General features: G+C 48.2%; 1 protein-coding gene across 4 annotated transcripts in view; it reads right to left on the bottom strand.

Annotated features, from left to right (window-relative positions):
* The window catches only part of DNAI1 (dynein axonemal intermediate chain 1), a 131,194-nt gene continuing 103,846 nt past the window's right edge, over nucleotides 1-27,348 (bottom strand). For 3 of the 4 annotated variants that reach the window (XM_072359377.1, XM_072359374.1, XM_072359376.1), the window contains 2 exons: nucleotides 22,714-22,899; nucleotides 7-208 (listed from right to left, as the gene is read on the bottom strand). In XM_072359377.1, coding sequence (XP_072215478.1) covers nucleotides 89-208; nucleotides 22,714-22,899 — 306 coding nt within the window. In that variant the 3' untranslated portion in view covers nucleotides 7-88. Of the gene's footprint in view, nucleotides 209-22,713; nucleotides 22,900-27,348 lie in introns of all 4 variants that reach the window. The other variant, XM_072359375.1, reaches the window with a different exon arrangement.

Raw genomic sequence — 27,348 nt, 5'->3', positions numbered from 1 at the left:
GCACTTTCAGTGCCACTCTTTATTCTCCCAGGCATGGGGGCGAAGTGCTATGAGAGGGCAGAGCATGCCAAGCAGCTGCTGGTCAAAGCTAGGCTTTGTCTGCCTGCCCCTGGGCCCCGCTGTCTGGCTCCCGCACCAGGATCAGCAGCTTGTCCAGCTTGGCAATCTCCACCTCGGGGCCCTTCTTTACCTCCTGGCCCTTCTTCTCCTGCAGGGAGAGCAAAGCCGAGATGTCAGCAGAGAGGCATGGTGGGCTCAGTTGTGTGGGGTGAGCCTGCCTGTCCCTATGTTTTGAGCCTAAAGTGGTGGGAGCTGTGTAGCTCAGCATTTACTTTGCTGTGTTCCTCCAAAGCAGCATCTGCTGCCAAATCCCCGCAGCTCAACGCTGCTCTGGGGCTCTGACCTCATCCTCAGTTTTGATGTTAGGGGAAGCTCATTTACGCCCAGCATGACTGTGAGCACCCCAAGAAGGGGACACGGATAAGCACAGTGATAGAGAGGTCCCTGAGCTATGGCAGAGCCATGGGGACTCCACCAGTCTGTGCTGTGAGCACAGGGCCCTGTGCCTGCTCCTGGCAGCACTGCATGGGATGCTCTGTGGTGGCCGAGGGAGCAGAATGTAGCACATGAGCAAGGAGGCTGCTTGCTGTCTGCTGGCTCTCTGCTCAGGAAAGATCCCCTCTTCAGCTGGGACAAGGCTGCATGGTTTTCATTTTCCCAGCTCACTGATCACATCTTGGGACAGGGCTGGTTTGCATTAACTCTGCAAACTGAGCAACGCCCTTCCTGGCTGTGCTCCGGGCACTCAGAGCGATGTTTGTGCTAATGGCCCACGTCACAGCTGAGCATCTCTCTAAGCAGGAGCGTTGGGATAAACACAGCTGCTCGGGGTATTTCAGGACTTAGCTATTTCTGCAGAAAAGCCGCTTTGCTGTGTGACAGCATGCAGAGCCCTCCCTTTGGCACCCTGCACAGCACGCAGCACTGTGCGCTGGCCCTTGGGATGGGAGAAATGGGCAGCGGCTTTGCTCTGCTGGGAAAGGGAGAAGCTGGGATATCCCTGTCACCCCGCTGCGGTCCTGAGCACCAGGGGGGTCCCTGTCTGACACCTCCTTGTGAAGTTCTTTCTGGGGCACTGGACCAGAAAGAGGTTTCCCTTCACACCTTCTTCCCAGGGCAGTTGTTCCAGCCTGGCCTCATGCAGGTCCACGGCATTCGCTCCCCTGTGCCCCAAGGAGCAGCAGCTCTCAAAGCTGTGTGCAGCATCCCTGGGCACAGAGAAGCATCACCACCTATGCAACTGCAACACATCCCCTGTGATGGATGGTGATGCAATCGTGGGGTCCTTCTTCTGCTTGCCCCCTGCCTGCAAGGCATCCACATGGGCTCATAAGGAGCTGGGGCAGAGCATCCCCCCCATGGAGCCAACAGATGTAGAGCTGAACTTACATGGGAGGTCTGTCCCTGAGGAGCTCATCAGACGGGTACTGGAGCTGCTCACAGCAGCATTTGCATCAATTTTACTGTTAATGCTTCCCAGCAAGAGAGCAACACGCTCTTGGAAACAGCAATGGGGATGTGTTAGGAATGACTCTACTGCTCTGCATGCCTGTACACTGGATGGGACGAGTACCCACACTGCTTTCACATTCACTTTGCTCTACACTCAGGCTCCCCAGGGAGGGAAACTGAAACACAGGGCAGTGTGGGCACAACTGCTGCAGCACCCCGCATGGTTCTCTGCAGGGAGGTTACTGTGCTGAGTGTGAAAGATGACTGAGCTGGAGACACAGGGCTGAGAACAAGGATCAGGACCAGGACCAACATCAGCTGTTTGAAGATCCCAGCCCCACTACCCTGAGTCCCAGCACTCCTGCTGCTGCCACAACCTGAGCTCTGCATCCAGGATTTGGCAGTCATATACACTGGAGACACTACTTTGGCTGATGCCCTCAATCCCGTGCTGAACAGTAAACCACCAAGTTAATAAACTCTCCCATAAACTCACGATGCTTTCACTTTCCAGCATCTTTTTTTTTCTTTTTTTCCCCTGTTGGTGGAATAATCATAAAACATCTGCTGTAAGGTTTCACTTTAACAAAGCAAAACACATTTGTGTTTTAAAGTAGCAAGAAAGTTAACTATGCTGGCACAAATATCAGTGGAAAATTCCTTACAGCTTCCCCAGGAGCAGAGGGGACCTGTCCCTGCTGAGAGCTGCCCAAGGTGGTGCTTCCAGCTCCTGCCATTCCCAACAGAGCAGGATGTCTGGACACAGCATCCCAGTGACCCAGGGCCATTGTCACAGGCTGCACAGAGGGGTGGTGGAGTCACCAATCCTGGAAGTGTTCATGTAATGTGGAAATGTGGCACTGAAGGACACAGTTAGCAGGCATGGTAGGGGGTGCTGGGGTTGGACTAGATGATCTGAGTGGTCTTTTCCAACCTTAATGGTTCTGTGATTCTATGACTGCCATTCAAAGGGGGTGCATTTACAGACTAAGAAGGGGGTGAGGTGCTTCCAGAAGCCACTAATGGGGGTGGGCCCCCAGCCTTATTACCCACAGTGGGAAGGCAGACAGTCTGCCAGGCCTTCAGAGGTGCTTTGCTTCTGGAGAAGACCTTCCCTTGCTCCTTCTGCCCTGCTCAGGGGCGGGTTGAGGTGACACCTCCAGGGTGATGACTCCTCCATAAGCAAAACCATAATGCTAGCAACAGGATGGGAGAATTCAAAGCATGAAAGCAAAGAAGAGATTTCTCTGTAGCCTTTCTGTTGGGAAGACAAAGAAAACCTCTGAACAAAGCTCTTTGGTCCACCAACCTAATATGCACTGAGAGGTTATGATAGGATCTGCAGATCCCAAGTGTCCAAAACATTCTCCACCATGTCCCCATTGCTGTCTGATGCTGTGATGTAAGGTAGAGATCACACCACACCATGGCAGGACCACAAGCTCCTGAGGTGCCACCTACATGCAGCAGCAAGGCGCTTTGCAGTCACAGAGAGCCTCAAGTCACACTTGCAGCTAGATTTGACAGCATTGCTCCTAGCCCTCAGAAGGATTAGCTGACTGATGAGAGATAAGGATTTAGGCTTATTTTGCTACTGTTTGGAAATAAATGACGCAGGAAATGTTCTGCTTGTGGGGAATGAAACTGGCAGAAAAGCCCAGGGGATGGCTGGGTCATTCAGACGTCAGCAACCAGGCAAGATCTCGGGGCTTTTTGCTTCCCACACCGAAGATGCTCATCCTGCCAGCTTCAGCTAAAGCCTGTGCTGCACAGGGCAGTCCCTTCTCCTTTCTGCAGCTCACACATTTGACTCAGAGACAGCACCTGTAAAAGGCCATATCAGGACACAGCTGGGGATCCAGGTCTGGTGGCCATAGGTGACACTGGAAACTGACAGTGAATCTACTGGAACCAGCAAAGATGCTGTGAAGGGAACAACTGCCTAGCTCAAGATCCACTGCATCATCTGCCAGGGAAAGTGCAGGAGCAAGGCTTAGCTGTGTGCGCGCAATGAAGATCAGACCTCCGAGAGGCTGGGACCATCCCAAGGCATACACAAAGGCCATGTACACCTGTGGAGTAAGGAAGGATCAGTCCCAGGCTCTGCTGTTTGAGTAAAAAAAGAAGAGATTGGGCTTTCAGCCATGCTGAATGTTCTCCGAGAGCCATAAGCAACCTCTCTGACACACCACTAATTTAGGCACCTAAATATAGGCACAAGAAGTCCACATTTAGCTGTTGTGCCGAACTTTGGAGAGCTCAAGCTGAGCACAGGCAGGGCCCCCAGAGCTCCCCCGAATCAGGCACTGCTAGTCCAGGAAACCACAGAAGACATTTAAAACAGTCTCCCCGCTGCCTTTGCCGTATCTGTCATTTAGGGCTTTACAGCAGGGATGTGGTTGCAAGCCTCAGCTCAAGTATCAGCAAAATAAAAGCTTTAAAGTTAAGGCTGCATTTGCAGGTTACCTGAGATCCATCAGTCTGACACAGGGCAGTGAAGCACATCACCTTAACTCTGCCCTGCACTGGTGCTGCAGTGAATGAACATCAGCAACGGGTGCTTTGCTGCTACAGGAGGACACACTGGGCTTGTCAGCCATGGGGGCAACTCGACTGCAGTTCTGAGCACTGTCTGTGATGGAGACCAGCTTCACTCTCAGGCATCACTGCCTTTGGTCACGGAGAAGAGCGAACAGCAGCTACCTCAAAGAGAGCAGTCTGGTGCTAAGATAACCTCCTCATAAGGCTTGTGGAAATGATTTTCAGTCATACTGTTCACAGACTTAACACTAAGCACTGAGAAAAATCCTTGCAAGCTTGGTGTGCAGGACAGTTACCTCGCTTTGAGCCATAAAGGCTTCCTAACAGCTTTTGTCTCCACACCAGGGGTCCCGGTGGTGCAAATGACCACTGGGACAGGGGTGGAGGCAATGGAGGCCCTCTCTTTTGGCTCTGGTGGTGATGGGCAGAGTATCCCCCACCACCCTCAGACCTGGGTCCAGCCCTACTGGGTTCCAACCATTTCAAGGCCATCAGACTCTTCTGGGTGGGACTGATTACTTTAATGAGTCCCTGTCAGTCACGTTGCAACACTTCATCACTCAGCATCTCTTTTTTTGTACCTCAGTTTTACTTTAGTGTCTTTGTAGAACAGTCCAGTAAGCCATTATGGATTAGATTTCAGTAAAACCAAACAAACGTGGATGTGGACATGCAGTTCTAGAAATGCTTTAATAATGCTGTGATCTCACAGAGGATAAAACCACGAGGTCACTTGCAGATGTATGAACAGTACATTCTAAAGACAAGTTACACATTTTTTTTCTTGAGTATCTCTTACTCCGACTGCTATTGTTAATATACATCTCCTGCCATTGCATTTTACCTGCTCTATGAAAGTCCAGCTGCTCTTTTGCTCTTAACACTGTGTTCTCTTTAAAGCTTTTGTCACACCAGGTTTTTAGAACAAGTCATGGAAAAGTCTGCACAGTGTTGTGGACTCAGAATCACAGAATGCTTTGGGTTGGAAGGGACCTCAAAGCCCACCCAGCCCCAACCCCTGCCATGGGCTGGTTGCCCCCATCAGCTCAGGCTGCCCAGGGCCCCATCCAACCTGGCCTTGAGCCCCTCTAGAGATGGGGCACCACAGCTCTCTGGGCAGCTGTGCCAGCACCTCGTCACCTTCAGATGAAAATATTCTTCCATACATTTAACATGCAGCTCCTCTCTTTTAGTTAACAGATACTCCCCCCTTGTTCTTTCACTATCAGACTGTGTAAAAAGTGGGTCTCCCTCCTCCTTATGAGCTCTCTTCAAGTAGTGGAAGGACACAATGAGGTCTTTCTGGAGCCTTCTCTTCTCCAGGCTGCATTCTTGTTTGCTACTAATGTAACGTACTAGTGTGTGAATATACTTCACTCCGGATAAACACAAATACACCGGAAAGTGAGTTTTGCTATAAATAGATGTGAAAATAAACATTTTCATTCCCGAGTGCTACTCATTTAATGATATTAAGTGCCAGTGGCATGAAAGTTGCATTATGATTGACACTGTGGTATTGAAAGAGCTCAATCTGAAATACAATGTCACCCCACAGCACTCTTCCCCTCTCTCCACGACTGCACTTGAACTCAGGGATGCTCCTGAAATAGCAATAGGTATTTCAGCTGTGCAAACAATTGTGTCACTTCAACCACACATCCCTGTGAGTACCTTCCAGATAAATCACAGCACCCCCTGGGCCACTGCAAGCAGAAGCCCTCCAGCACCCGCTTATCTGCTCTGGTCCATCATGAGAGTGTCTGCTTCTAAGAAGCTTCTGATGGATGCTTGTGCAGCACTCGACCTAGACTTTGGGGTGCTGGCACAGCATGCCCTGAGCAGTGGGTTTTCTTTCTCCCCTTCCTGTTCTCCCCAGCGCATCCCTCCTGCTACAGCAGAGCAGCTGTTGGCAACTGTCTGGGATCTTTTCCTGCAAACCTCCCTGGTCGATTATTTCCATTTCCTTCCCCTTCCCTCCTATTTCACCTCCATTCTCACTGAAGTGCATCCTGTTTACTTCAGACCGTGTCTCCCGCTTGCCACAAATGAAATGTCTTGCATGGGTTTCCCTTGCCTGCTACAGAGGAAACAGCCCAGCACAGATGCCACACAAACACTCACAGAAACAGATAGATACACTCATGCTCTGGACTCCGCAGGAAGTCAGGCAAAGCTGCACTGTCTGGGACTGAGTTATGCTGCAGCATGAAGATCGCAGCTTCAAAATGGCCAGTGAGAAGCTGGACACAGAACGAACATGGTAAACACAGTCATGAAAGCTGCTGCTCTTCCCTAGGACCTGGCTCTGTGACAGAGGCTGAGAAGTCCCTTCCTGCTGCAAAGCAGACGAGGCACAGCTGTAACTTGCTCTTAGAGCTCTTGTTCAGAAGCCTTGGTGCCAGCTCTCTCCTGAAGATAGGTTTAGCACAGTGCTGCTAACTGCAGGATGCTCACTGCTGCTGGCCAGCATGTGTTAGGGCTGTGTCTGAACACAATGAGGGGCACCCTGACTGAAAAGCAGAGCCGGACCCTGTGTTTGTGTAAGCTGTCCAGGCAGCTGGCCGCAGTTTTAATGACAATCCAGTCTTAAAATGCTGATTTGACTCTATCTCATCCCTTCCTACTAAGATCCCTGACATCCTGTTTAGAAAAGCATTATTAAGATCTAATTGCTTCATGTATATAATACCATTTTATTTATAACAGAATCAGATGAGAAATGCAAGCAGTAATCAATCTCCCTGATGCTAATGCATAATCAAGGAAGGAACAGGCCATCATAGAACCATAGGGGTGGGATGGGGCCCCTGGAGATAACCCAGTCCAACTCCCTGCTAAGGCACATTCCCTACAACAGATTGCTTTGGGTTGCTGACCAGGATGCTGCACCTGAATTAATTTCATACGTTCACTGTTGTGTCTCTGTTGTACCAAACACAATTCCTTCATTGCCTTCATTGCTGCTCAACCAGCTGTTCAACCAGTGGAGCTTCTTTGCATCAGAATATTGCCCTTTCCCATTTTTAATAAGGGAAAAAAGGAAGAACTGGGGAAGATTCACGGAGCAGATCTTCCTGCAAGCCATGCTAAAGCACATGCAAGATGAGCAGGTGATCCAAGACAGCCAGCATGGCTTCACCAAAGGCAGATCATGCCTGAGCAATCTGTTGGCCTTCTATGACAGAATGACAGCATCAGTGGACAAGGGAAGGCAACTGAAGTCATCTACCTGGACTTTTGCAAGGCCCTCTGACATGCTTCCTTATCCTTATCCCTAAATGGGGATTCCTGACATCCTTATCACTAAATGGGGGAGGTATGGATATGAAGGGTGGACTCTTTGGTGGACAAGGAATTGATTGTATGGTCACAGCCAGAGAGTTGAGATGAATGGTTCTGTGTCCAGGTGGAGGCCAGATACAAGCGGTGTCCTCCAGAGGTTTGCCTTGTCACCAACGATCTACAACATCTTTATCAAGGACACAGACAGTGGGAATGAGCGCACCCTGAGTAAATTTGTGGATGACACCAAGCTCAACGGTGCAGGGGACAAAACAGAAGAAAGAGATGCCATCCAAAAGAACCTGAACAGGCTTGACTGGGCCTACATGAACCAAATGAGGTTCAGCGAGACTAAGTACAGGCTGGTACAATCCCAGTGCATACAGTCAGTGCAATCCCAGACATGCCTACAGAATGGGAGAAGATCTTAACTGAGGAATGGCTTTAAACTAAAAGATGGGAGATTTATGTTGGATATATGGAAGAACACTCTACTATGAGAGCAGCAAGGTGCTGGCTCAGAGCAGCTGTGGATGCTCCCCCTCCGGAGGTGCATAAGGCTGGGTTGGATGGAGACCCCACAGCCGGATCTGGTGGGGGGCAACCAGCCCATGGCATGAGGCTGAGTCTGGGTAAGCTTTAAGACCTCTTCCAACCTAAGCCATTTTATGATTCTGTAAAAATAAAGGCAGACTGCACAGAAAATGATGAAGTCATGAAGGACCTTAAGGCAAGCACTTCCCAGGGTAATCTCGATGGCCCAGTTAGTCTCACCAGCACCACTGATAGCAGAAGGTCAGCCAGCAGCTAGCATCTGGCAGCAGCAGGTGTTTGATAAGTAATAGACAAATTTAAGGACCAGAAGTATCCTACTAGCAGAGTTTAACTGAAAGTGATGCACACACCTAATGCATAGTAGGCAGACAAGCTACATTAAAAGAACAACAGCACTACAAAACCTGTCCCCTTACTCAGGCTGAAAGTAACCTGCATCAAGTAACTTTGCACCAAGAACAATCCTGAAATATGTTTTCACAGCTGGCAATCAAGCAGGAAACAAAAGAAAGAAAATGGCCATTTGTGCTTCAAAAATTAAATCCGAATTTAATTCCAGTAATTACACCTTCATTAGCACCCTATTTGCCATAAAGATGCATAAAATCCCTAAGTGAGAGCTGCAATTGCTCTGAAGGTGAAAAGAAGGTAACTGGGGAAATGCTGCCCTCCCCTAGCCCATAAAATCCTTAAGAAGTCTGGATCGTTGTGAATGGTTATTGCTTGTAATTTAACTCCCACAGCAATCATCTGTAAATGAGCCAGACAGCCAGAAATCCAGCGAGAGCAGAAGAAAACCTGTAACAGAGCTGATTTATTCCAGCCTCCCCTGATATAACTACAGACAAATGCACTGCTTCCTATGTGACCATCTGGGGCATGAGTGCCAATGCAGTGAGTACAGCTCAAGCTCAACTTCTCACCACTGAAATAACACCATGATGGAGACTGCAACAAGTTGCTATGGCTGGTCCTGTCCTGTGGCACAGGACATCAGCACGAGCAATGTGTGAAACCATGCAATCCTGGGACCACGTGCCAGCCTCAAGGGTAGGCATGGGTTTACTCATCAAGTTGGACTTCTTAATGCAATTCTGGGTCCTTGGACTGCAGGAACTTATTCCGAGCTCTGCACTGAAGAGGGATCAAACACAGCTGGCAGATGGGCTTAGTACCTTGAGCAGGTCTTTGCAGAGTTCAGCACCTTCAGTCCATCTCCCCAGTGTTCCAAGGTCACACAGATGATCCAAAGCCTTCCAAAATCATTATGATCCTTGCCTGCAGACTTTTTAACTCAGTTCTCTCCTGGATCATCCACGGTGTGAATGGAAAGGCTGACGTGCTGGTGAGGTCAATAAACAGCCCTGCAAGACGATTCTATTCTGAGATGTCACCCCAGACTGAGAGCAAACCCCTGACAACTACTCTTTGGAGTGATTTTTCAGCCTTTCATTCACCCCACTCCGGGGATAACACTCACAACCCCCTGTAAGCTTAGCTCAGCCAGGCACTTGTCATGTGTATGAGCATCAAAAGTCTGAAGGAAGACAATTACCCAACTTAGTGAGAAGGCTCCCTTGGGAGAGACATGTAAAGCCTAAGAAAGCTACAGGGTCCAAAGGTGTTAATCACGCTCAACTCCTGTGCAGTGCTATGGAGTAAGACTAGCTGCCACTCTAGTAACGTTCAGAATATTGTGTCCTACACTGGATAGAGCTTAAGTAGATTTCCTTCTGAAGGATCTAATGCAAGCGGGCTGCTCAAAGGCAGCATGTGCTAATTAAGAAACACAAGGTGAGAGTAGTTAACGAAAGAAGCTTTGTGAGGTGGGAGCTAGAAGAGGCTGAACCTTCTCACCTCCTGTCCCCAGGGCTATCTGCTGTCACACACACAGTCACTGGGAAAAAAGAAAAGGAGCTTCCCAGGGAAAAAAGATATAAGATAAAGAGATGATGGCTATGCTGGCAAAGTGCTTCTGTTCAATGCCCCCAGTGAGAAAAATAATAATAAAAATAAAATAAAATAAAATAAAAACTGTAAAAATCTTAATTTTCAGTTAATGGAGAATTCCAGTTTTCCAGTTTCACCTGAGGGAAGGAAAGTAGGAGGTAGTTTGCCTGAAATGAGATGGCAATAAACCAAATTGAGTCCAGAAGAGACTACCAAGATGGCCTGGGGATAGAGAGCCTGAGGAGGCACTGCAGGAGCTGGGATGGTTTAGCCCAGAGCACGGAGGGCTTTGGGGACCTATCAGAAGTCTGCCTGCACCCAGGAAGCGGGTAACAAGAAGACAGAATGGATCTTCACAGGAGTGCACAGCAAGAAAATGAGACACAACAGCCACAAACTGAAACAGGGGGGGCTCTAACTTGAACCTAGTCAGGACTGGAGCAATCATGCCGTCCATAGGGCAACTCCCAGCCCCTGGGGAAGAGAGATATCTGCTCTCTCTCCATGGAGAGCAGATGGCCAGAGGACCCAGGAGAACACTGTGTCTTTGAGAGCTGACATCCCAGGGACCAGAAGGTGAGGACTGTTTCCCTGTGCTTACTGACAAATGGGAAAGCTCCAGTCTGAAAGAAACTAAGATGGGAGATTATCTGCTCCCCATGCTTGTGGGGCAAGTCCATCTTTTTCCACTAGGCTTATTTCAATGGCAGACAGGGATAACACTGATTTAAGGTGTCTGGTCCTTGGCAGACCAGTCCTTGCCAATACAGTAACACCTTGTTATCTCCAAGTGCTCACAGTTTGATTTTCTAATACAGGATCTAGTAAATAAGCCAGAATCAAGAGAAATGAAGGGTCCCACAGCCTGTAAATCTCTTCATATAAAGCAACCTGGGCTGTTCCAAGGTGTGAACTCCTCTTTATAAAAGCTGCAAATCTCTCTCTGCAATGCTATCCATCAATCCCAGATAACTTCAAGAAGACCAAAGGCAGAAGCAGATTTAATAGAAGCCATGGAACCTTTACGATCCACACGGCGACAGTCAGTAAACTCATCACACCAATGACATCTCTTGGGGATAAAACACAACAGGGAGCTTTGATTTGAAGGAGCTTGGGGGATGCAGACATGCTAGTGCTGCTCTAAATGTGCAGGCTCTCATCCTTGTTTGAAAATGTTTAGCTGCAGTCAGCTGCAAAATCCTGTTATATCTCTTTTCTGCTAATTTAAAGAGCCTTCCACTGTTGCAAATCTCTTCCATTTGCAGGTGCTTTTAGGCTGAGATCAAGTCATTGCTTAATTTATTTGCAGGGCCCTGAAGAGCTCCATGAAATTATGTTTTCCAGACCTCGGATCAACCTTGTTGTTCCTCCCAGACTTAGTTTGCATTTTTCATCACCTCCACTGAAGTGTCAAACCCAGAGATGTGCACTGCAGACACCGACGGATTTACTACTGCTGCTCCCAGGCAGCGGTTTCACTCCTGCTCTGAATTACCCCCCGAGAGGCAGCCAGGCTGCGTCTGGCTCTGTGGTTCAGCATCATGTTGGGAGTTCATGCTTTCCTCTACAACCTTCAATCCTCTTTTAGCTCCTCCAGTTCCAGCTTGAATTCCCTTCTCCCTCGTTTCCCAGACCCTGGGCCGCAGGAAGCATCAGAGATGCCGTGCTTTCATAACACAGCTTTTCTCCTTGAACAAGCAGTTGTAATTGAAACCCAAGAGCCTTTTGCTCCCTGGCTCTGCTCTATTACAAACACTAACTGTGCAGCAAACCTCAGTGCTTTTTTTTTTTTAATGGCATGAAAGAAACTAAATTATTAACATCCTGCACTCCCACTGACTGTCCTGCGGTTTGCCCAGGCCAGATAAAATGAGCGCCTTTGAGCTCCTTTCCCTGGCTTAGTGGGTTTCTTCCAAGCAAATCAGAGTGGGAAACCTTATCCTCCAGTCTCAGCTGCAGTCACACACTCTGTTTCTGGTCATTTTGGTTTTGGTGCCTGACTTCTGACACCAACTCAACATCAGAAGACAGAGGAGGCAGGCGCATGAAAGAGCAGAGACCAAGCAGTGCTCACACCAGTGCTCCTTCTGCGCTCCTGGGACTTCCCCTTTCCTGCAGATTCTGATCCTCAGGATATCACAGCAATATCAGCAACAAGTGCTGAGACTTCAGCTCTAGCAAGCCACGGGCTGGAATGCACTCAGTGCAGGCTGGCAGAGAGAAAATGCCTTTTATTAGCTGAACTAATATCTAGAAAATAAAGCACAAGCTGTAGGGCACATGCTCTTGTCTTTTCCTCCTATGCATGTTTGTCTAATAAAGGATGTTATCTCTGCCTGCCCACAGGCATTGGTTTACTGACAGTGTTAGACCATTTTGGACACAACAGCCACAGCCCATTAGAGAGGCAGCTGTCTTCACACTGGCTTGACCTAGAAGGCTTAATCCAAAGCACTTGTCTTGAGGAATACCAAAGGATGACAGGGACTGAAAAGCTGAAAATGGCAAATGTGGTAACTATGCTAAAAAAGGAGAACCTGAGACCCATCAGCTTAACCTTGCTTTACAGGAGACATGTAGAACAAGTCAACAGTCTGTTTGTAAGTACCTGCAAGGAGATACACTGCAGCTAACAAGGGTTTGTACCAGATAAGTCACAAAGGAACCAGTCTGATTTCATTTTGCAACAACATAATAGATCCTGTGGACAGTAAAGACACAGATGATATTTATCTCAACTTTAGGAGACGCCAGCACCTACTCTGACAAGCTGATTCTCAGGTAAAGCATAAGATATAGGTAAGATGGGTTAAAGCTGGCAAAACCTGTCCTAATGGCTGTGCCTAGAGCTGCAAGCACAGAGGGCTGTGTTGTGTGTAACACACACTGTCTACTGGGGATCTGGCCAGCACTCCTGCTGTGCTTGGACACTGGGACAGATGGGAAGGCTGCAGGTGTCCAGGATGGTAGAATGGGAATTTAAACCATGCATCAAGGACACGGCTCATGGGATCCAGTCTGGGATGTAAAAAAAACAACAACAGGGGTTTCAGCCCAAGGAGATGAGGAACAGCACAGGTAAGAAAGATCTGCATTGACCAGGATGGGGGTGAGGAGATCGGACTTCCTTAGAACAGAAGCTGCGGGATTGGAGGCATCTCCCCATCAGGATGCGGGAGTAGGGAACAGCAGGGGGACTCTGCCCTAAGATGGCCCTTCACAGTCAGCATTAGGCATCCTGCATCACAGAAATAGCCACTGAATCTAAGGGTAGCAGCTTCCCTCTGGGAAAGCTTTTGAGATGCTGTGATTGCCACTCCTGCAGCCAGCAGCACTGCCACACAGCCCCTCTTCTCCTCGACTTTGCAAGGAAGGCTCTTCTCTTCCTTTTTGCCATGGGATAAAAATAATCCTCTTGCGTCAGCTCCATCACCATGAACAGCGAAACATTTTATTCATCTCCAATTCCTTCCTTTCTCTCATTTAAACAATTCCCCATTGAGCCCATCAAATTAATTTGAGCAAGGGCCATTATTTGGCCAGCCTGCTGGCGCAGGTGTCTCCTTTTCTTTCAGAGGAGGCTGGTGGATGGCATGAGTGTGCTTGGCATGGGCTGGGAGCAGCACAGGCTGATCAGCTCAGCGTGGCGACACGGAGGTTTAGCAGGGGCAGAGAGCTCTATAAATCTCTGCATCCAGAGTCAAGCAGGCAAAGTCTGCAAGCAAGGGACATTTTGCAGCCATGTGTTTGGGATGTGTTTTACAGCCTTACAGGCACACTTGCCCTCTCTGTCTCCCCTGGCAGCTTCAACACTTTCAACACAGGCTGGCTGCTGGGGAAGGCTGTGTCAGGCTCTGGCAGCAGCTTGGGGAGGAGTTACTGGCATATGCCAAATCTCAAGCTGTTCCTCCAGCCCTTATAGCCATAATCCTTCCCATTCCAGGTCATGTCAAATTTCCTGACTTTGTTGCTGTAGCCAATGCCAAAAGCTCTCCAAGAAGTGACAATGCACAGGAATAAGATAAGCAACATCACAAGCAACAAAAAGCTTGGAGAAGACTAAAAGCTCACTTTCTGTGAGCTCCACGTTTGCTTGTGACATTGCTCAGGTCAGCGGAGCAATGCAAAAAGACACAACTGGGTCAGGCCACAAAGACCTGGGTCCTGTTTGTCATCCCTGCTGAGTGAGTCCTGTCCCTTCATCCAGCTTTCTTCCAGTGATGGACAATGCAGGGAGACAGGAAGCCTCAGCAGGTGCTGGACCTTGGTAGGACAGGGTTCTCTACCAGTACACCCCAACATCAGCTCCTCTGCTGAGTGTGTCAGATGTATTCCCAAAGAACTCAGGAGGGACATATGGAGAAGAGGGGCTGTAGGAGAGCAGATCCATGGTGGCTGAGCATGGAAAGGCTCTGCCCAAGAGGCTGCAGGCAGGCAGCATCCCAAATAGCCTCCTTCACTGGTGCTGCCAAGGGCATGCTTTGAGAGCAGCCTGTTCCCACGGGGCTCTGGCTGGCATGAGCTCACTCTGTCTTTGTGCTGGGGCTGTCATTCACCTACAGAAGTGGTGGTTTCTAAGGATCTCCCAATTTTCTGGAGAGGATTTAAATCATGTGCACAGAAAGGAACACACAGAGGGTAGCTAAAGAAAGAAATGGGGAAGAGAGGCAAGCCAAGCTGCCTGAGGGGCTGGGAAGTGCCTCTCTTGCCACTGTGCTGAGCTGTGCCCACTTCTCTGCGCCAAACAGCTCTCTGTGAGGTGTGGGAGAAAGCAGAGACTTCGGCTCCAAGGAGCTGTGGAAGCTGAACAGACACATTCAGGCAATCTCAAAGTGAAAGCTCTCTGAGGATGTAAATCAGGACTCCTTATTCTCATGCATTAGGCATTTCCCAGGGCAGGAAGTGATGGGTTCCTCTGACAGCACAGGAGCGATGCCCAGGCTGCCAGGAGGACGCCAAAGCACAGACACCATCTGTCCATGAGGAAGTGGATGCAAAGCCTTCACACAAAGCAGTTCTTTTGGCAACGTAACTGTGCCAGCGTGGAGAAATGCAAAGAAAGGAGCAAAAAAAAAAAGAAAAAAAGGCACCACCAAAACCATCTTACTCGTCCCAATTCAGATTTCAATTACTCCTGACTACCCCAAAAAAATAACAAATTAAATGGAAAGACACCAGACTTATTTCAGGAGAAGGACATTCGCTCAGTGATTGGATTATTATTGATCACAAGAACCAGAGTCTCTCCAAATCCCTAGCAATGCAATGAGCAGCCTTGCACCACTTTCAAATGCAGGCCTACCTTTTGTTATGCAGATATTCAAAGAGGAAACTAGTAAGTCAAAGCCAGTCCCAGCTCATGTACAATATCCCCCAGACAGCAACCTCAGCATCTCATAGGATAAGGCTTGCACTTTAGAAATAATTTATAAGTACTATTGAATTTTCCTAAATTGGGATCTTTTCTTGCTCCAATTGACAGTGCTACCATTTCACATACTACACACGCTTCATCCAGACCGCTGAGAATTGACTTTAGCTTAAAATAACCTGTAAATACGATGATGTCTTTCCACCAACTGCCAAAGGGAGAGGTCACAGAAAGTGGCATTACACAACAAAAACAAGATTGGAGCCACGTGGCCAGGAACGATAAAAAGAAGAAAACCTTCAGTTCTTTGACCTTGGGTTTCACCAATCCCACAGTTAGACAGAGCTCTTTTCTCCTGCCTCATACTTCAATGGAAGCCAGCAGTTGTTTCACTGATTATGAAAATAACTGGTTCGATAAAAGAGGAGTCAAGCCCTTTAGGTCTCCTGATGGCTTGTTTGGGTTAGCTCTCCTTGCAGTGCTGTTGTCTAAGGTTGCCACATCTCTGCCCTGGATTCAGAACTCTCTGTATCTGTAGTGTGGCACAATCAGACATCTCGATTTGTGCTACAGATCTACCTACTCTCCTGTGCATAGCGGATATACCCAGGATGTCCAGACAGATATCCCAAGGCTTCAAATTCTGGTCAAGAAGGATGAAAAACTGCTGAAACAGCTCCCCACTGCTGCACAACCCCATGATATTATATGAGGCTTGCAGTCCCAAAACAAGAGCAATTCCAGTGGTGGACAGTGGAGAAGGATCCTGGGAGGCTGTGGAGCTCTCCCTACCAACGCGTTTCCCCAGGCAGTGCAGGAAGCGTAGAGGAAGGAGCAGGGAGAAAGGGGTAGGGGAGTGTGCTTTTGCCAGCTCATGTCAATATTCCTCTCGGTAGATGTGAATTTACAATTGTGAGTCACAATTCTGCATAGCAGAATGGCCAGAGGATGTAAGCAATGCTGCACATGCAGTGGCAAGCTGCACACATGGCCTCTTGCTGGCCTCAGTGTGCACTAGGGCCAGAAGTATGGGTACTGCCTCAGTCACCCCACTCCAAGGAAGGCTCAGCAACCCATCCCTGGCCTGGGGCACATCTGGGCCTGGGGCACTGCTGGGCTTCCCTCCAGCACCAAGGTCAGTGCTGGAGCATACCGACCCTCCCAGCTCATCCTTCTCTGCTATATTCTGTCCTCAGCCTTTCTTGCAGCTCAGAGCCCATGTCAGGTTGTTGCCTTCCTCTCTGCAGCAGCAGTTTGTGTGAGCTCGGCACATCACTTGCTGCTGTCCTCCAGACCTGCCCTGCAAACTGCTCTGCCCAGATACATATAAACCTCAGTGGGCAAAGTGCTGCTTGTAGTTGGTCACCAAGAGTTCTCCTAATCCAAGACACCAACTTAAGGGAGAGCCCCAACTCTCTCCTTGGCAGCAACACACAGGAACAGTGCAGTCGTAACTCATGGTCATGGCATCTGAGTGTTTCACAGATACCATAGAACTGGGGCATCCCTGAAGCACCCTGAGCCACCAGAAAATGAAAGCTTTAAGGCAGCAAACTCCAGAGTTAAAGCAAACTAGTGCTTGCTCACTGCTGAGATGTTGTGCACCACAGCCTAAATTATCTGTCCTTAAATGAACTATGCAGGCAATACAGAGAGCTGTGAAAGGGCAGATGTGGGGTTTCACGAGTCCCTGGATCCACACTGCAGTGCTCACCTGCTCCCCTAGCAGTGCAGAGAGCAGCTATCTGCAGCCAGACCAAATAACAGGGGAATGACTGAAAGGAAATCAAAAAGCTTTGATAAACCTCAGAGGAAGAAAAGCCATCAAGCTGCAGGTCAGTTTTCATGAGATTCAAGCTTATTTGCACGTGCCTCCTTATCAGGGGGCCAAGCTGCATCCAGAGGGAACAGCCCTGATGCAGGCAAGGCGCAGCAGCACTTGGTGCTGAATTCCTCCAGCACTGCTTGTGCTCAGTGCTTTTGGGTCACTGCGCAATTAGCCAGCCCTGAAGAGACACAAGGAAATCCTGCCATCGCTCAGGCTGCACAGAAGTGACTGTGTGAATCTCAATGACAGAGCAGCATTTGCATGAAAACAGCAGGACTGGGAATAGCACCACTAGAAGTACGAAACTCTTGAAACATTTGGAAAGGAAAGGTGAGTGGTTTTCTCTTAAATGGAATGATAACACTTCTCAGACGTTGAAATAATAACTTTGGGGATAAAATGTACTTTCTCCAGAGATACGCCACTCACTAGTCCAGCACAGATGTGACCTTGGGGAGTGCATCTAATCTGAGGATTCTGTAAACACAAATTAGCCCCATGAGTAGATGGGTTGCACATCCAGGGACAAAAGGAGGGAATACTGCACTGGTCAGGTTCATCCTCAACAGATGCTGCAACTCCCCCTGCAGAAACCAGAAGCAGCATCACTGCAGCCTGCATTGGACTCTCACATGTGCCTGCAAGTACAGAGGCTGAAATAAGCATCCTAGATAATCCAGCATAAATATCCAAGACAAGCACCAGACCAAGAGGCTTGGCTGCCTCCCTGGCTGTAAGCCTGGGCACTGTCCAAGAAATTTCATTTAGCCTCAGCAAATGCTGTTTTACGCCCTTTGTTTGACTTGCTTTCTTCTCTTCTCCCACTCTGCCATGCTCTCCCAACATTTCTGAAAACACTTACTGTTTGTTTGATTCTCTCCTGTTTGCCTTTGGCCTTGATGGGTTGCACCAGACTATTTCAGCAGTGTTTTTTTTTTTTTAAAAACAAACCAAAGCCCACAAGCAGCTACATTCTTCTGACTGTGATGACAAAATGCTTTAATTTCTTTTCAGGAATGAAACCCGAAAGGCTTACTAATTAAACAGCTCTGCCAGCAATGCTTCCCTCGGGTGAACTCAACCACCAAGGTCGTTATAAATTAGGAACAATATTTTATTAGTTAAACAACTCTTGTCTAACGACTACTGTAATATTTAAGGAGCACTTGGAGCCCAAAAGCGGCCTGGATGACAGCAGAGAGCCACTCGTTCTTGGTGCTGCATCTTAAAATGCCACAAGTACTTCTGCCCCACCTCTGAGCTCTCAGCAGAAGGATTCAAAACAGTTTCACCAAGATTCTCTGCTTGGGCAGCAGTATGTCTGTTGTAATCAGCTTTCTGCCCAAGCAGGGGTGGATGCCTGGGGAGATGGGCACTTGGCATGCACAATGTAGGGCCATGCTGGTGGCAGTTTGAATTGCAAGCTTCAATTTTGCAATGATGATTGCAAACTCCACTCTCTGCCTTGTGGTTGCTCATACCACAAGGTTTGTTCTCAGTTGTTTCCCTCACCAAATTCCATGCTTTCCAGGCTCTTGGAGCTGATACTTAGCAGTTCCCTGATACTCAGTGTGTTCCCAGAGCCTCATATGATCTAAAGACACAAGAGTGATAGGCACAGAAAGCCTCTATCAGACTCACCACCCAGTAAAATACAGCTTGGTTCCTTGAGGCATGGAGAAGTCCCTGTACCAGAGACCTCAGATTCTGGGGATGGCTCCAGGTCCCAGATTACTGGAGTGAGGGTGTAGGATGCTTGCTCTGCTTGGCACAAGACTCGGTACCCAGTGTGTGTACAGATGTGCCCTCAGCACAGCCTGGTAGGTGGCAGAGTCCCTGCCCCTGGCTTTCTCTCTACGTCAAGGGCAACTGTTCCTGTATGCCACTGAAGGACTTAGGAGGCCAAACCCCACAGGGAGTTTCAGGCATTTTTGAAGCTGTTACTCTCTGTCTTGGTGAAAGTCACTTCTAAAAATGCTACCTGAGTGCTTTCAAAAAGTTCCCCTGTTGGCTTTTTCTGCCAAGTGCTCATAAACAGGGCTGTGATATTGCTGCTGACAGCAATACTTGGACAATTAAATAACACTTCTTAAAGATCCCGAAGCATTTTACAGACATGAGCTAATTAAGCTGCATATCAAATCAGGAAATTGTTTTTTGAGCTCTTGAACCTCCCCTTATCTCTCAAGGATGTGAACAAAGGGATGAACTAAAGCCTGATGAGAACCCAAGAGTCCTGACTCTCCCCATTTCCAGTAACCCATCACACTATTAACTATCAGGCAAACCAGAATACATTCACAGCTGCTGAAATCCCACTGGGATGAAGTTAGCCCAGCCTCTCCCAATGAGATCTATCCTGGAAGCCCAGTGGCAGCTGAGCAGTGCGCAGCACGTGGAGCAGACAGCACCATGTCTATTTTTAGGGAAAGAAAGAGGGTTAGGGATGACATGTGGCTATTAAGAGCTCTCTCTAAAAAGGGTGATTAGTCTGCTAGTCATACCTGTCAAAAGCTGCTATCCCAGCTGTGTGGGATGCTGGCAGAGATGCTTCACAAGCAAACCCCTGTGACATCGAAACAGAGAGGCTGTGGGATGTGGATGAGCCTGTGGCTGTCGTGCCCCATTGACACACTGAGCTCTGCAAGATCATTCTATCTCTGAAGGAACCAGGCAGCTGAGTTGGCAGGTGCTGGAGTTGATGTGAAGGTCACAACTCCCAGGAACACCATCTCTGGTGCCTTCTGGGTTTCAGATAGTTTTTGTCATAGTGCTCTGCAGGGATTTGGCCAATGGCATCCTGAAGTGCATTAAGAAGAGTGGCCAACAGGTCCCCCTCTACTCTGCCCTGGTGAGGCCTCACCTGGAGTACTGCATCTGGGTCAGGGCTCTCTGGTACAAAAAAAGATGGGCATCTCCTGGAAAGAGTCAAGTGGAGGCCACAAAGATGATAAAGAGCATGGAGTACCTCTCTTATGAGGAAAGGCTGGGCAACCTGGGTCTGTTCAGCCTTGAGAAAAGAAGACTGAAAGGGGATCAGATCACTGCTTACAAATATCTAAAGTGTGGGAGGCAAAGGGACAAGGCCAGACTCTTTTCAGTGGTGCATAGTGATAGGACAAGGGGAAACGTCCCGAAACTGAAGCGCAGAAAGTTCCACACAAATGTGCTCAAGAACTTTTTCACGGTGAGGGTGACGGAGCACTGGAACAGGCTGCTCAAGGGGGTTTTGGAGCCTCCTTCTATGGAGATATTCCAAACCCCCCTGGATGCCTACCTGTGTGACCTGGTCTAGAGATCTTGCTTTGGCAGGGGGATTGCATTAGATGATCTCTGGAGGTCCCTTCCAGCCCCTACAGTTCTGTGATTCTGTGATCAGGCAGTGGAGAGGATGGACTGGGGAACTCAGATATTCACCCAGGTGCGAACAGGTTTGTCTGCCTGCATGAGACAGCTGGGATGCAAGGGCTCCTTCACATCCTTCTGGACTCTCCACACTTTCAAGGAAATATGGATGTTCTGCTCCTGTTAACTCTGGTGACTCCCAGAAGAAGGGGAAGAAGTCAGGACATTTTAGAGAGGAAAGCTGACAGCACAGGGTAAGGGCTTAAAGAGCACACTGATTTGATCTTCAAAAGGACAGGGATCAATACTGTTAAAGTACATCTGGACTGCCATGGTGAGATGATGCATGTGCCACTACAGCTGGAGGTTTGCACTATGCATGTGGAAGCTGATTCTGGCACAGCAAGGAGGACAGGAGATGCAGTGGATGGCGCTGCTTGCTCTGCCAGGGCTTCACTTACCTCTTTCAAATTCCCTTTTCACAGTAGCCAGGATTCCTCAACACAGGGTTGTGGTCACCATCACCTGGCCACAAATGATGGGCCTGGCAACCCTGCTCACTTGTCCACTTGTGATCCATCACCAACCACTCTGCTTCCACCCTGCATGCCATCTGTTTCAATTTCTCTTCACTCTCTGAGAAGTGCTGGCTGTAGCCAGGGGAGTTGCACACACCATCAGCCATGCCTGAACATTCCTCCTTTTTCTCCACATGTGGAGGAAACATTTAATTCAGTGTTCAGCGCCCCTTCAAACCAAACCAAGAAGTGGAAAATAGACAGCTTAATAACATCAGAGCAGCAGAGTCCATTTCCATCCCATTTATATGCTGCTTGGGATATGGTACCTATAGGTTTAAGGACAGCAGTGATTGTGCCACTCGTGAGGTCAGCTTTGTCAACAGCATGCAATTTGCTTCTGCAGAAAGTTTGCAAAGGGAGAGAATTTGAGAGTTAATGACATTTATGCCTGTCTGGAGGGCTGCTGCTGGCCACAAGAAGTAAAGGAGACATTCAGATTTATTCTGACCCATGGCAGAGTATTGCTGGGTGCTCCTCACCCCATAGCTAGGTGTGTGATGGTGGGCATACACATCTGTGTCTGTAACCTATCTCCATTGGTGAACTCTTATGAATCCAGGGCCAGTGGCAGACAGAGTGCTCACCCATGTCAGGAAGGACTCATAAATCAGCTAGGAAACTTGTCCTCAGTCAAGCTGGTGGCAACCCTGAGAGACTGGGTTATCTCAGGTGGTAGTCTTGATGGAAATATGAAAGCATGGAGCTCGTGAGATGCTCTCCTCCACAGCTCCATCACCTTTTGATAGACCACCATGCTGTTCGGTTTTCTATGCTCACTCAATGCAAGGAAGTTTGCATTTCCAGTGGCGTCCAGAAAAACGGACTCCTTAAAAATCAGTCAGAACATTCTGGACTGACACCAGCATGATTAGCTTCTGGCCAAAGACCTTGTCTTACACAGCTGACAGGTAGAATATATAAAACCTTTGGAGGTATATAAATAAAAAATGATTGTCCTGAGATATTGCTTTCTTGGATCAATTCTAAAAAGCCTGAAACTGAAAAAGCTCTGTTAAGCAAGGGACAACTTGCTATGAGAATTACACGGGCTCAGACATGATGCAGGAATACAGTTTGTGGCTGGAGGAAGCCCAGAAAGTCTAATAAAGGAACTGCGTGGGAGATGTTCAGCATCCTGCAAGACTAGCACTGGTGACTGGGTGGGAAAAGGGGCTCTGCCAACTCATACAGGCATGTACATCTCATTGCTTCCTCTCAACATTAGGATTCCAAGACACCTTGATAAATAAAGACGGCACTTGCTCATTTACAGGAGGGGTGACAAAATGGTCAGGGCACAGAATCTGATGATCCAGAAGAGCAAGAAGACAGGCAGCATGGGCTCGCAGGAGGTCTCAGGGAGGAGCTGATATCACCTCAAGTTTCCAGGAGTTTTGCAAACAAAACCCAAAGCTCAGAAAAGACACAATGTTTGGGAAACTTATGAACCTCTGTATAGTTTGTAGGTTTGTCTGCAGCGCTATAAGAAAGTGCTTTCTCATCCACAGTAGAGAAAACTGCCTTACCATCACTCCCCACTCCTGCCCAGGAGTGGATTAAGCCTTTTTACTCCAACAAAAACAGAAGGGATCTGATATCCGCGACATCCTGCTCAAAAGGCTTGTGGTAACCTTAAGCTCTCTGCAAGAGAGAGCCACTTTGCCAAGCTCATTGCACAGAGTAGAGAGGACAGAGATGGCATGAAGAGACCTGCTGTGGTTTGGTCCCTCCGCTGAACCTACCTTGGGCATCTTGCGCAGATTTGGGGAGAGCTTCAGGCAGGTAACCTGGCCTCGCTCATCTCCGATGATGACAACAGGGTACACGGGGTTAAACTGGACGTGGGTTATTTTATTCTTCTTCTTGGCCACCACTACCTGGGTGCAGAGAGCTTCGTACTTATTAATATTCAGATCAAACACATGAGCCTGGGAAGAAAAAAAAAGACAACACAAAAGGGATTAGTTGGGCAAGAAGATGCCTCAGCAGAAGAATTATGCCTGGAGAAATCACAGAAAGAAAAGGTTCTAGGGAGAGGTAACTTCTGCACACAATTAGCATTTGACTTCAGGAGCTTCCCCATCTTGTAAGCAAGCTATGTCCAGAAGCTGCCTGCTGCTTCTGAGAGACCATCCCCTTACTGCAGGAACTCACGGGGTAAGGACCCATTCCCTGATGTTGGTGCAAGTTCTTCCCAAGGCTCCACCTGATCTGGGCAAAAGACAGCTCAAATCTGGCATTGCTGACCCCGCAGGTCCTAACCTCCCTTCCCAGTGCTGCAAGGAATGAGTCAACCAGGTGTGAATCCGCAGTCTGACATACACTGACTCACAAAGTGGGAAACGCTGTCAGAAATATTGACTACCCTTTATTGCAGACCTTTCCAATATCTCCAGCTTAATAATAACAATTAAGAGTCAGATCAGTAATTAATAGGGAAATAATGTGAACACGGTCAGTATGATTCAGGATGTACCGTGGGGTGAAGCACAGGCAAACTTTTCAAAGCACAGGACAGTGTGGGGACAGCAGCCTGCTCCAAACAGATGCTGAAGGTGCTGTGCCAGCATGGCACCCCCATGGCACTTATAGTCAAGGGCTGGGCAAGTGAGAAAGGCCGAGAAGGAGGAAGAGAGACCTAAGGGCAGGCTTTCCTCCAGCGTGGATCCCAGAGCTACGGCACTGATACAGAGCACATCACTAACTGCATGACAGAGGATGTTTCAGCACGACTCTGATGGGAACAGTGGAGCATACTCAAGAGAATGCGTTAACATTGCCTCCCAATAATTGCAATTAGCTCCTGTCAGTGCTACAGCCTGCAAATGCTAATAAAACATGATGTTCCTCACCAGTGCTGAAGGACTCTCCAGCATGCTGGGCTCCCACCTTGAATCCATTGTGTAGACTTCCAGCTTTATTTTCCTTTCCCCCTTATTACCTTCAGAAAAAACTAAGTAAGGAAATGTTATGCTAACAAGTATGGTGGGAATATGGAAGAAATTAGAATTGAACTTTGAGTGCATCTCCTGCCAGCTGTACCTTGTTTACCAGCAGCTAGGAGCCAGATGACATGTATTGTTTCAACACTGTGCCACGCTCACAATTTCAATCCAGGAATTATATGGAATCTGACAGCAGTATCCTATAAAAGCCTTTTCCAAAGAGCATGAAAGATCGTGTTTCAAATCATATACATATACTTTCTTATCATGCACAACCAAGTTGGTGAATTTTATCTGGATCTGTGTAAAGCAAAGAGGTCCCAGGACAGAGGTTCTAGGCAGTCTCAAACACCACTGCATCTTTAGAGCCCATTTGTGATGTCCTGGGCTGGGGAACCAAGCAAAGACTTTGTAGCTGCAAAAAATATGGCAGGAAGGAGCTTCAGATTGAAGTAAAGTAAGACCTTTCTGGACAGGGAAGAGCTTGGGAAGTGAAAAGGCTTCTCGTGTGTTTTAGAGAAATCCACAGCAGTCTGTAATTCAAGGAGGGGATTCAAAGCATCAGGCAGAGATAAAAAGCTGCAGTTTGTAGAGACTTCCCCTGTCCCCCATCATCAAGAAAGGTTGGGGAAAAATGATTTCAGTTTGATCCACTCAAAATTTCAGATGCCAGTACTGGATTCTGAATCTAGACCTGAAACTTGAGGTTCCACACTCAGGCCAAAATAATCCCAGTTTCCATAGACATAAAAAGCTTATGTCCTGGCTTCTTGCATCCTGTTGTCTTCCTATCTCTGAAAAGAAACAAGCTCTCTTTTTAAGTGCATCAGCCCCACATAACCCACACTCACCAAAGGTTTAATTGCTTGCCTTCACAGAATACATGTTTATTAATTTAAGGGCATGATTCACTTCTCCCACCAATGACGCATGCTCAGTACTTAGTAACCTGAGAGCCCAAGAAATGTCCATTGCTAGAGCAGCACCAATTAATCCAGATTTAAAACAGGCAGCACAGAATTAATGGCCAGGCTTCGTTTCAGCAGCAAGGTCTGTTTTACAGGGCTGTCAAAGTATCACACCTGCAAACCACAGCCAGCAGCACAGGGGAGCAAGGATGGCATGGTCTGACTGCTCTGGAGTGCTGAGCAATGTAAATTACACTGGGTGAGGTTGTTTTCCCAAAATGCCCCTGACAGCGCAGACATGCACAATGCCTAGGACAAGAACTCGAAACCATGAGCAGAGAGTGGAGAAGGTCAAAAGCAAGCAAGTTTATGAATGTTCCTACCATAAAGCTCCTCTTTTATGAGCTTCTAAACAAATGGGCTTGTTTTCTTTTGCCAAGGGAATTGTGGAAAAGAACAAACAATTCCAGTTCTTCAGCTGGAAGCATCAGCATCGTATCAGCTGGTAGACTCTCCAGATGGAGAGGTGGGCCACAGGCATTAGGAAGGACTTCAGAGGCTTTGATGACAGACACTCTGAGGGGAGGGGGGAATGGGGTCAGAACAACTCAGTTACTGATGCCTCGGGAGTATCCTAAAAAGGGTACACTTGAGGCAGCCTCATGGTGCCATAAAGCAGCAGAGCTGACAGTGACCAGCACTGGCTGCAGATTGGCATGGGGTTTGGGGCAAGGCTTTCTGCTCTAAGAACAGAAGACTGAAACCCTGCAGCTGTCCTTGACATGCCAGCTGCTGTGGTGGCTCAGGTCATGGGATTAAGGGTATGGAGACAGCTCCAGCTGCATCCCCCATCCCAAAGAGTCACCAGAAGCACACAGCATCTCTCCATCACTCCAGTGACCTTCACCTCTCCAGATGGAGACGACCACTGACCTCCAAGGACAGCCTCTCAGGTTCCACAAGATGAGCCCTCTCTGGGTACACAGATAAGTGTCAACTCACCCTGAGTGTGACCCCAGCATCAGACCCATTGTGGCAGAGCTGCCACACACACAGACACATGCATACACGTGCAGATTGGCCTGGTGAAGGCTGATATTTGCATAGCTTTCCAGCATGGCAGACAAATGCATTTACATGCTTACTGACAAACAGCATGCTGCATCATCATGGACTCCGATTGGCTGTTTCTACCCATCCAGTTTTCCTCACTCAGTGCCATAGCAGCACCCAGGCCTGTACCTCCAGCAACACAGCAAGGCAGTGATGCTTCACAGAACGGGACACTTCACAGTTCAATGAATCCATGGAGAATACAGTAACTTGCTCATGGTCCTCAAAGCAGAAAGTATAAGTTCCTTGCTTTTCTCTGCTATCTCCTGCATTTCCTGTAGGAGCAAACCATGGGCCTGCAGTCTGGCTGCCTGTAGACCACAGGAGACATCTTCATTCATGCTAACAAGCACTGAGAAAATGGGAAAGGGCATTTCAGTTCTCTTGCTATAGATTGCTTAGAAACAATATGTGGCCACTTCCTTAGAGGAGCATAAATCAGACCATGAGAACAAGAAACCTGTGGAGAGGTACAGAGAGAGGTAAAGGAAATCTGAAAATTGCTGTAATGGGAAAGGGCAAGAATCCCCATCTGCAGTCCCCAGCTTAGCTGCAGAGGAGCAAGCACTGGGTAGCAACCAGCAACTCCAACAGCTCTTTTATTTATGGTCCTTGTAAATCTGTGCACCCACCCCAAAGAAATGGAGGAGAACGGTTACCACGCTCCAAATGAAGCCCAACGTGTTCAGCTAGGCAGTTCCTCACTGCATGGGGATTTACGAGCTGGTATCAACAGCTGTCAGAGGAAACCTGGACTCACAGCCCCAGAGAGCCTGACACTGATGGTAGATGAGCAAGGCAGATGTTCAAAGCAAACTTCTCTTAGACGGAAGGGCACAGCCTCTGATAAGTCAGCAGCCCTGAAGAGGAGCACTGAAGTTAAGTAGATGCCCAGCTATCTCTGAGATGGGATCAGGCGTATCCTGAAATTTCTGTGAAATGCTTTTAATCAAAAAGAACTTCTTTTTTTTTTTAATTATGATAAAGGTGACAGCAGAGCCTCCATGCTTGATGTACTGGCAATAATGGCTATAACTGCTGTGTTAGAGTTGCAGAAAATATTTAACGCAAATGAGCTGCTTTGATGCCTGACTCTCAAGACAGCTGGAGAAGAAATCCAGCTCAGCCGCATCCAGAATCATGCAAATATATCCCACACCCAGCAGCTCCCCACTGAGTCTCTGCATGGCCACTCTGTAAGCTTGGCACAGTGTACATCCAAGCCTTTTGCTAGAGCTCCAGCATCAAACCATGTTCTTAATTTCAAACACTTCACGTCTCCCTGCTCACTCTGCAAACTGTGCCTTCAACTCAAAGGCCAGACTTAGCTCCCGCATCCCAGCAGCTGTAGCAGCTCCAAGGTGACCTGCACCCCTCTGCCCTCACCCGGTTGTCACCAGGTGTCCTACAG

Source organism: Excalfactoria chinensis, chromosome Z, assembly GCF_039878825.1.
Source record: "Excalfactoria chinensis isolate bCotChi1 chromosome Z, bCotChi1.hap2, whole genome shotgun sequence".
NCBI lineage: Eukaryota > Metazoa > Chordata > Aves > Galliformes > Phasianidae > Excalfactoria > Excalfactoria chinensis.
The sequence above is the reverse complement of the archived record's forward strand: the minus strand, read 5'-3'. Positions and strand labels throughout refer to the sequence as shown.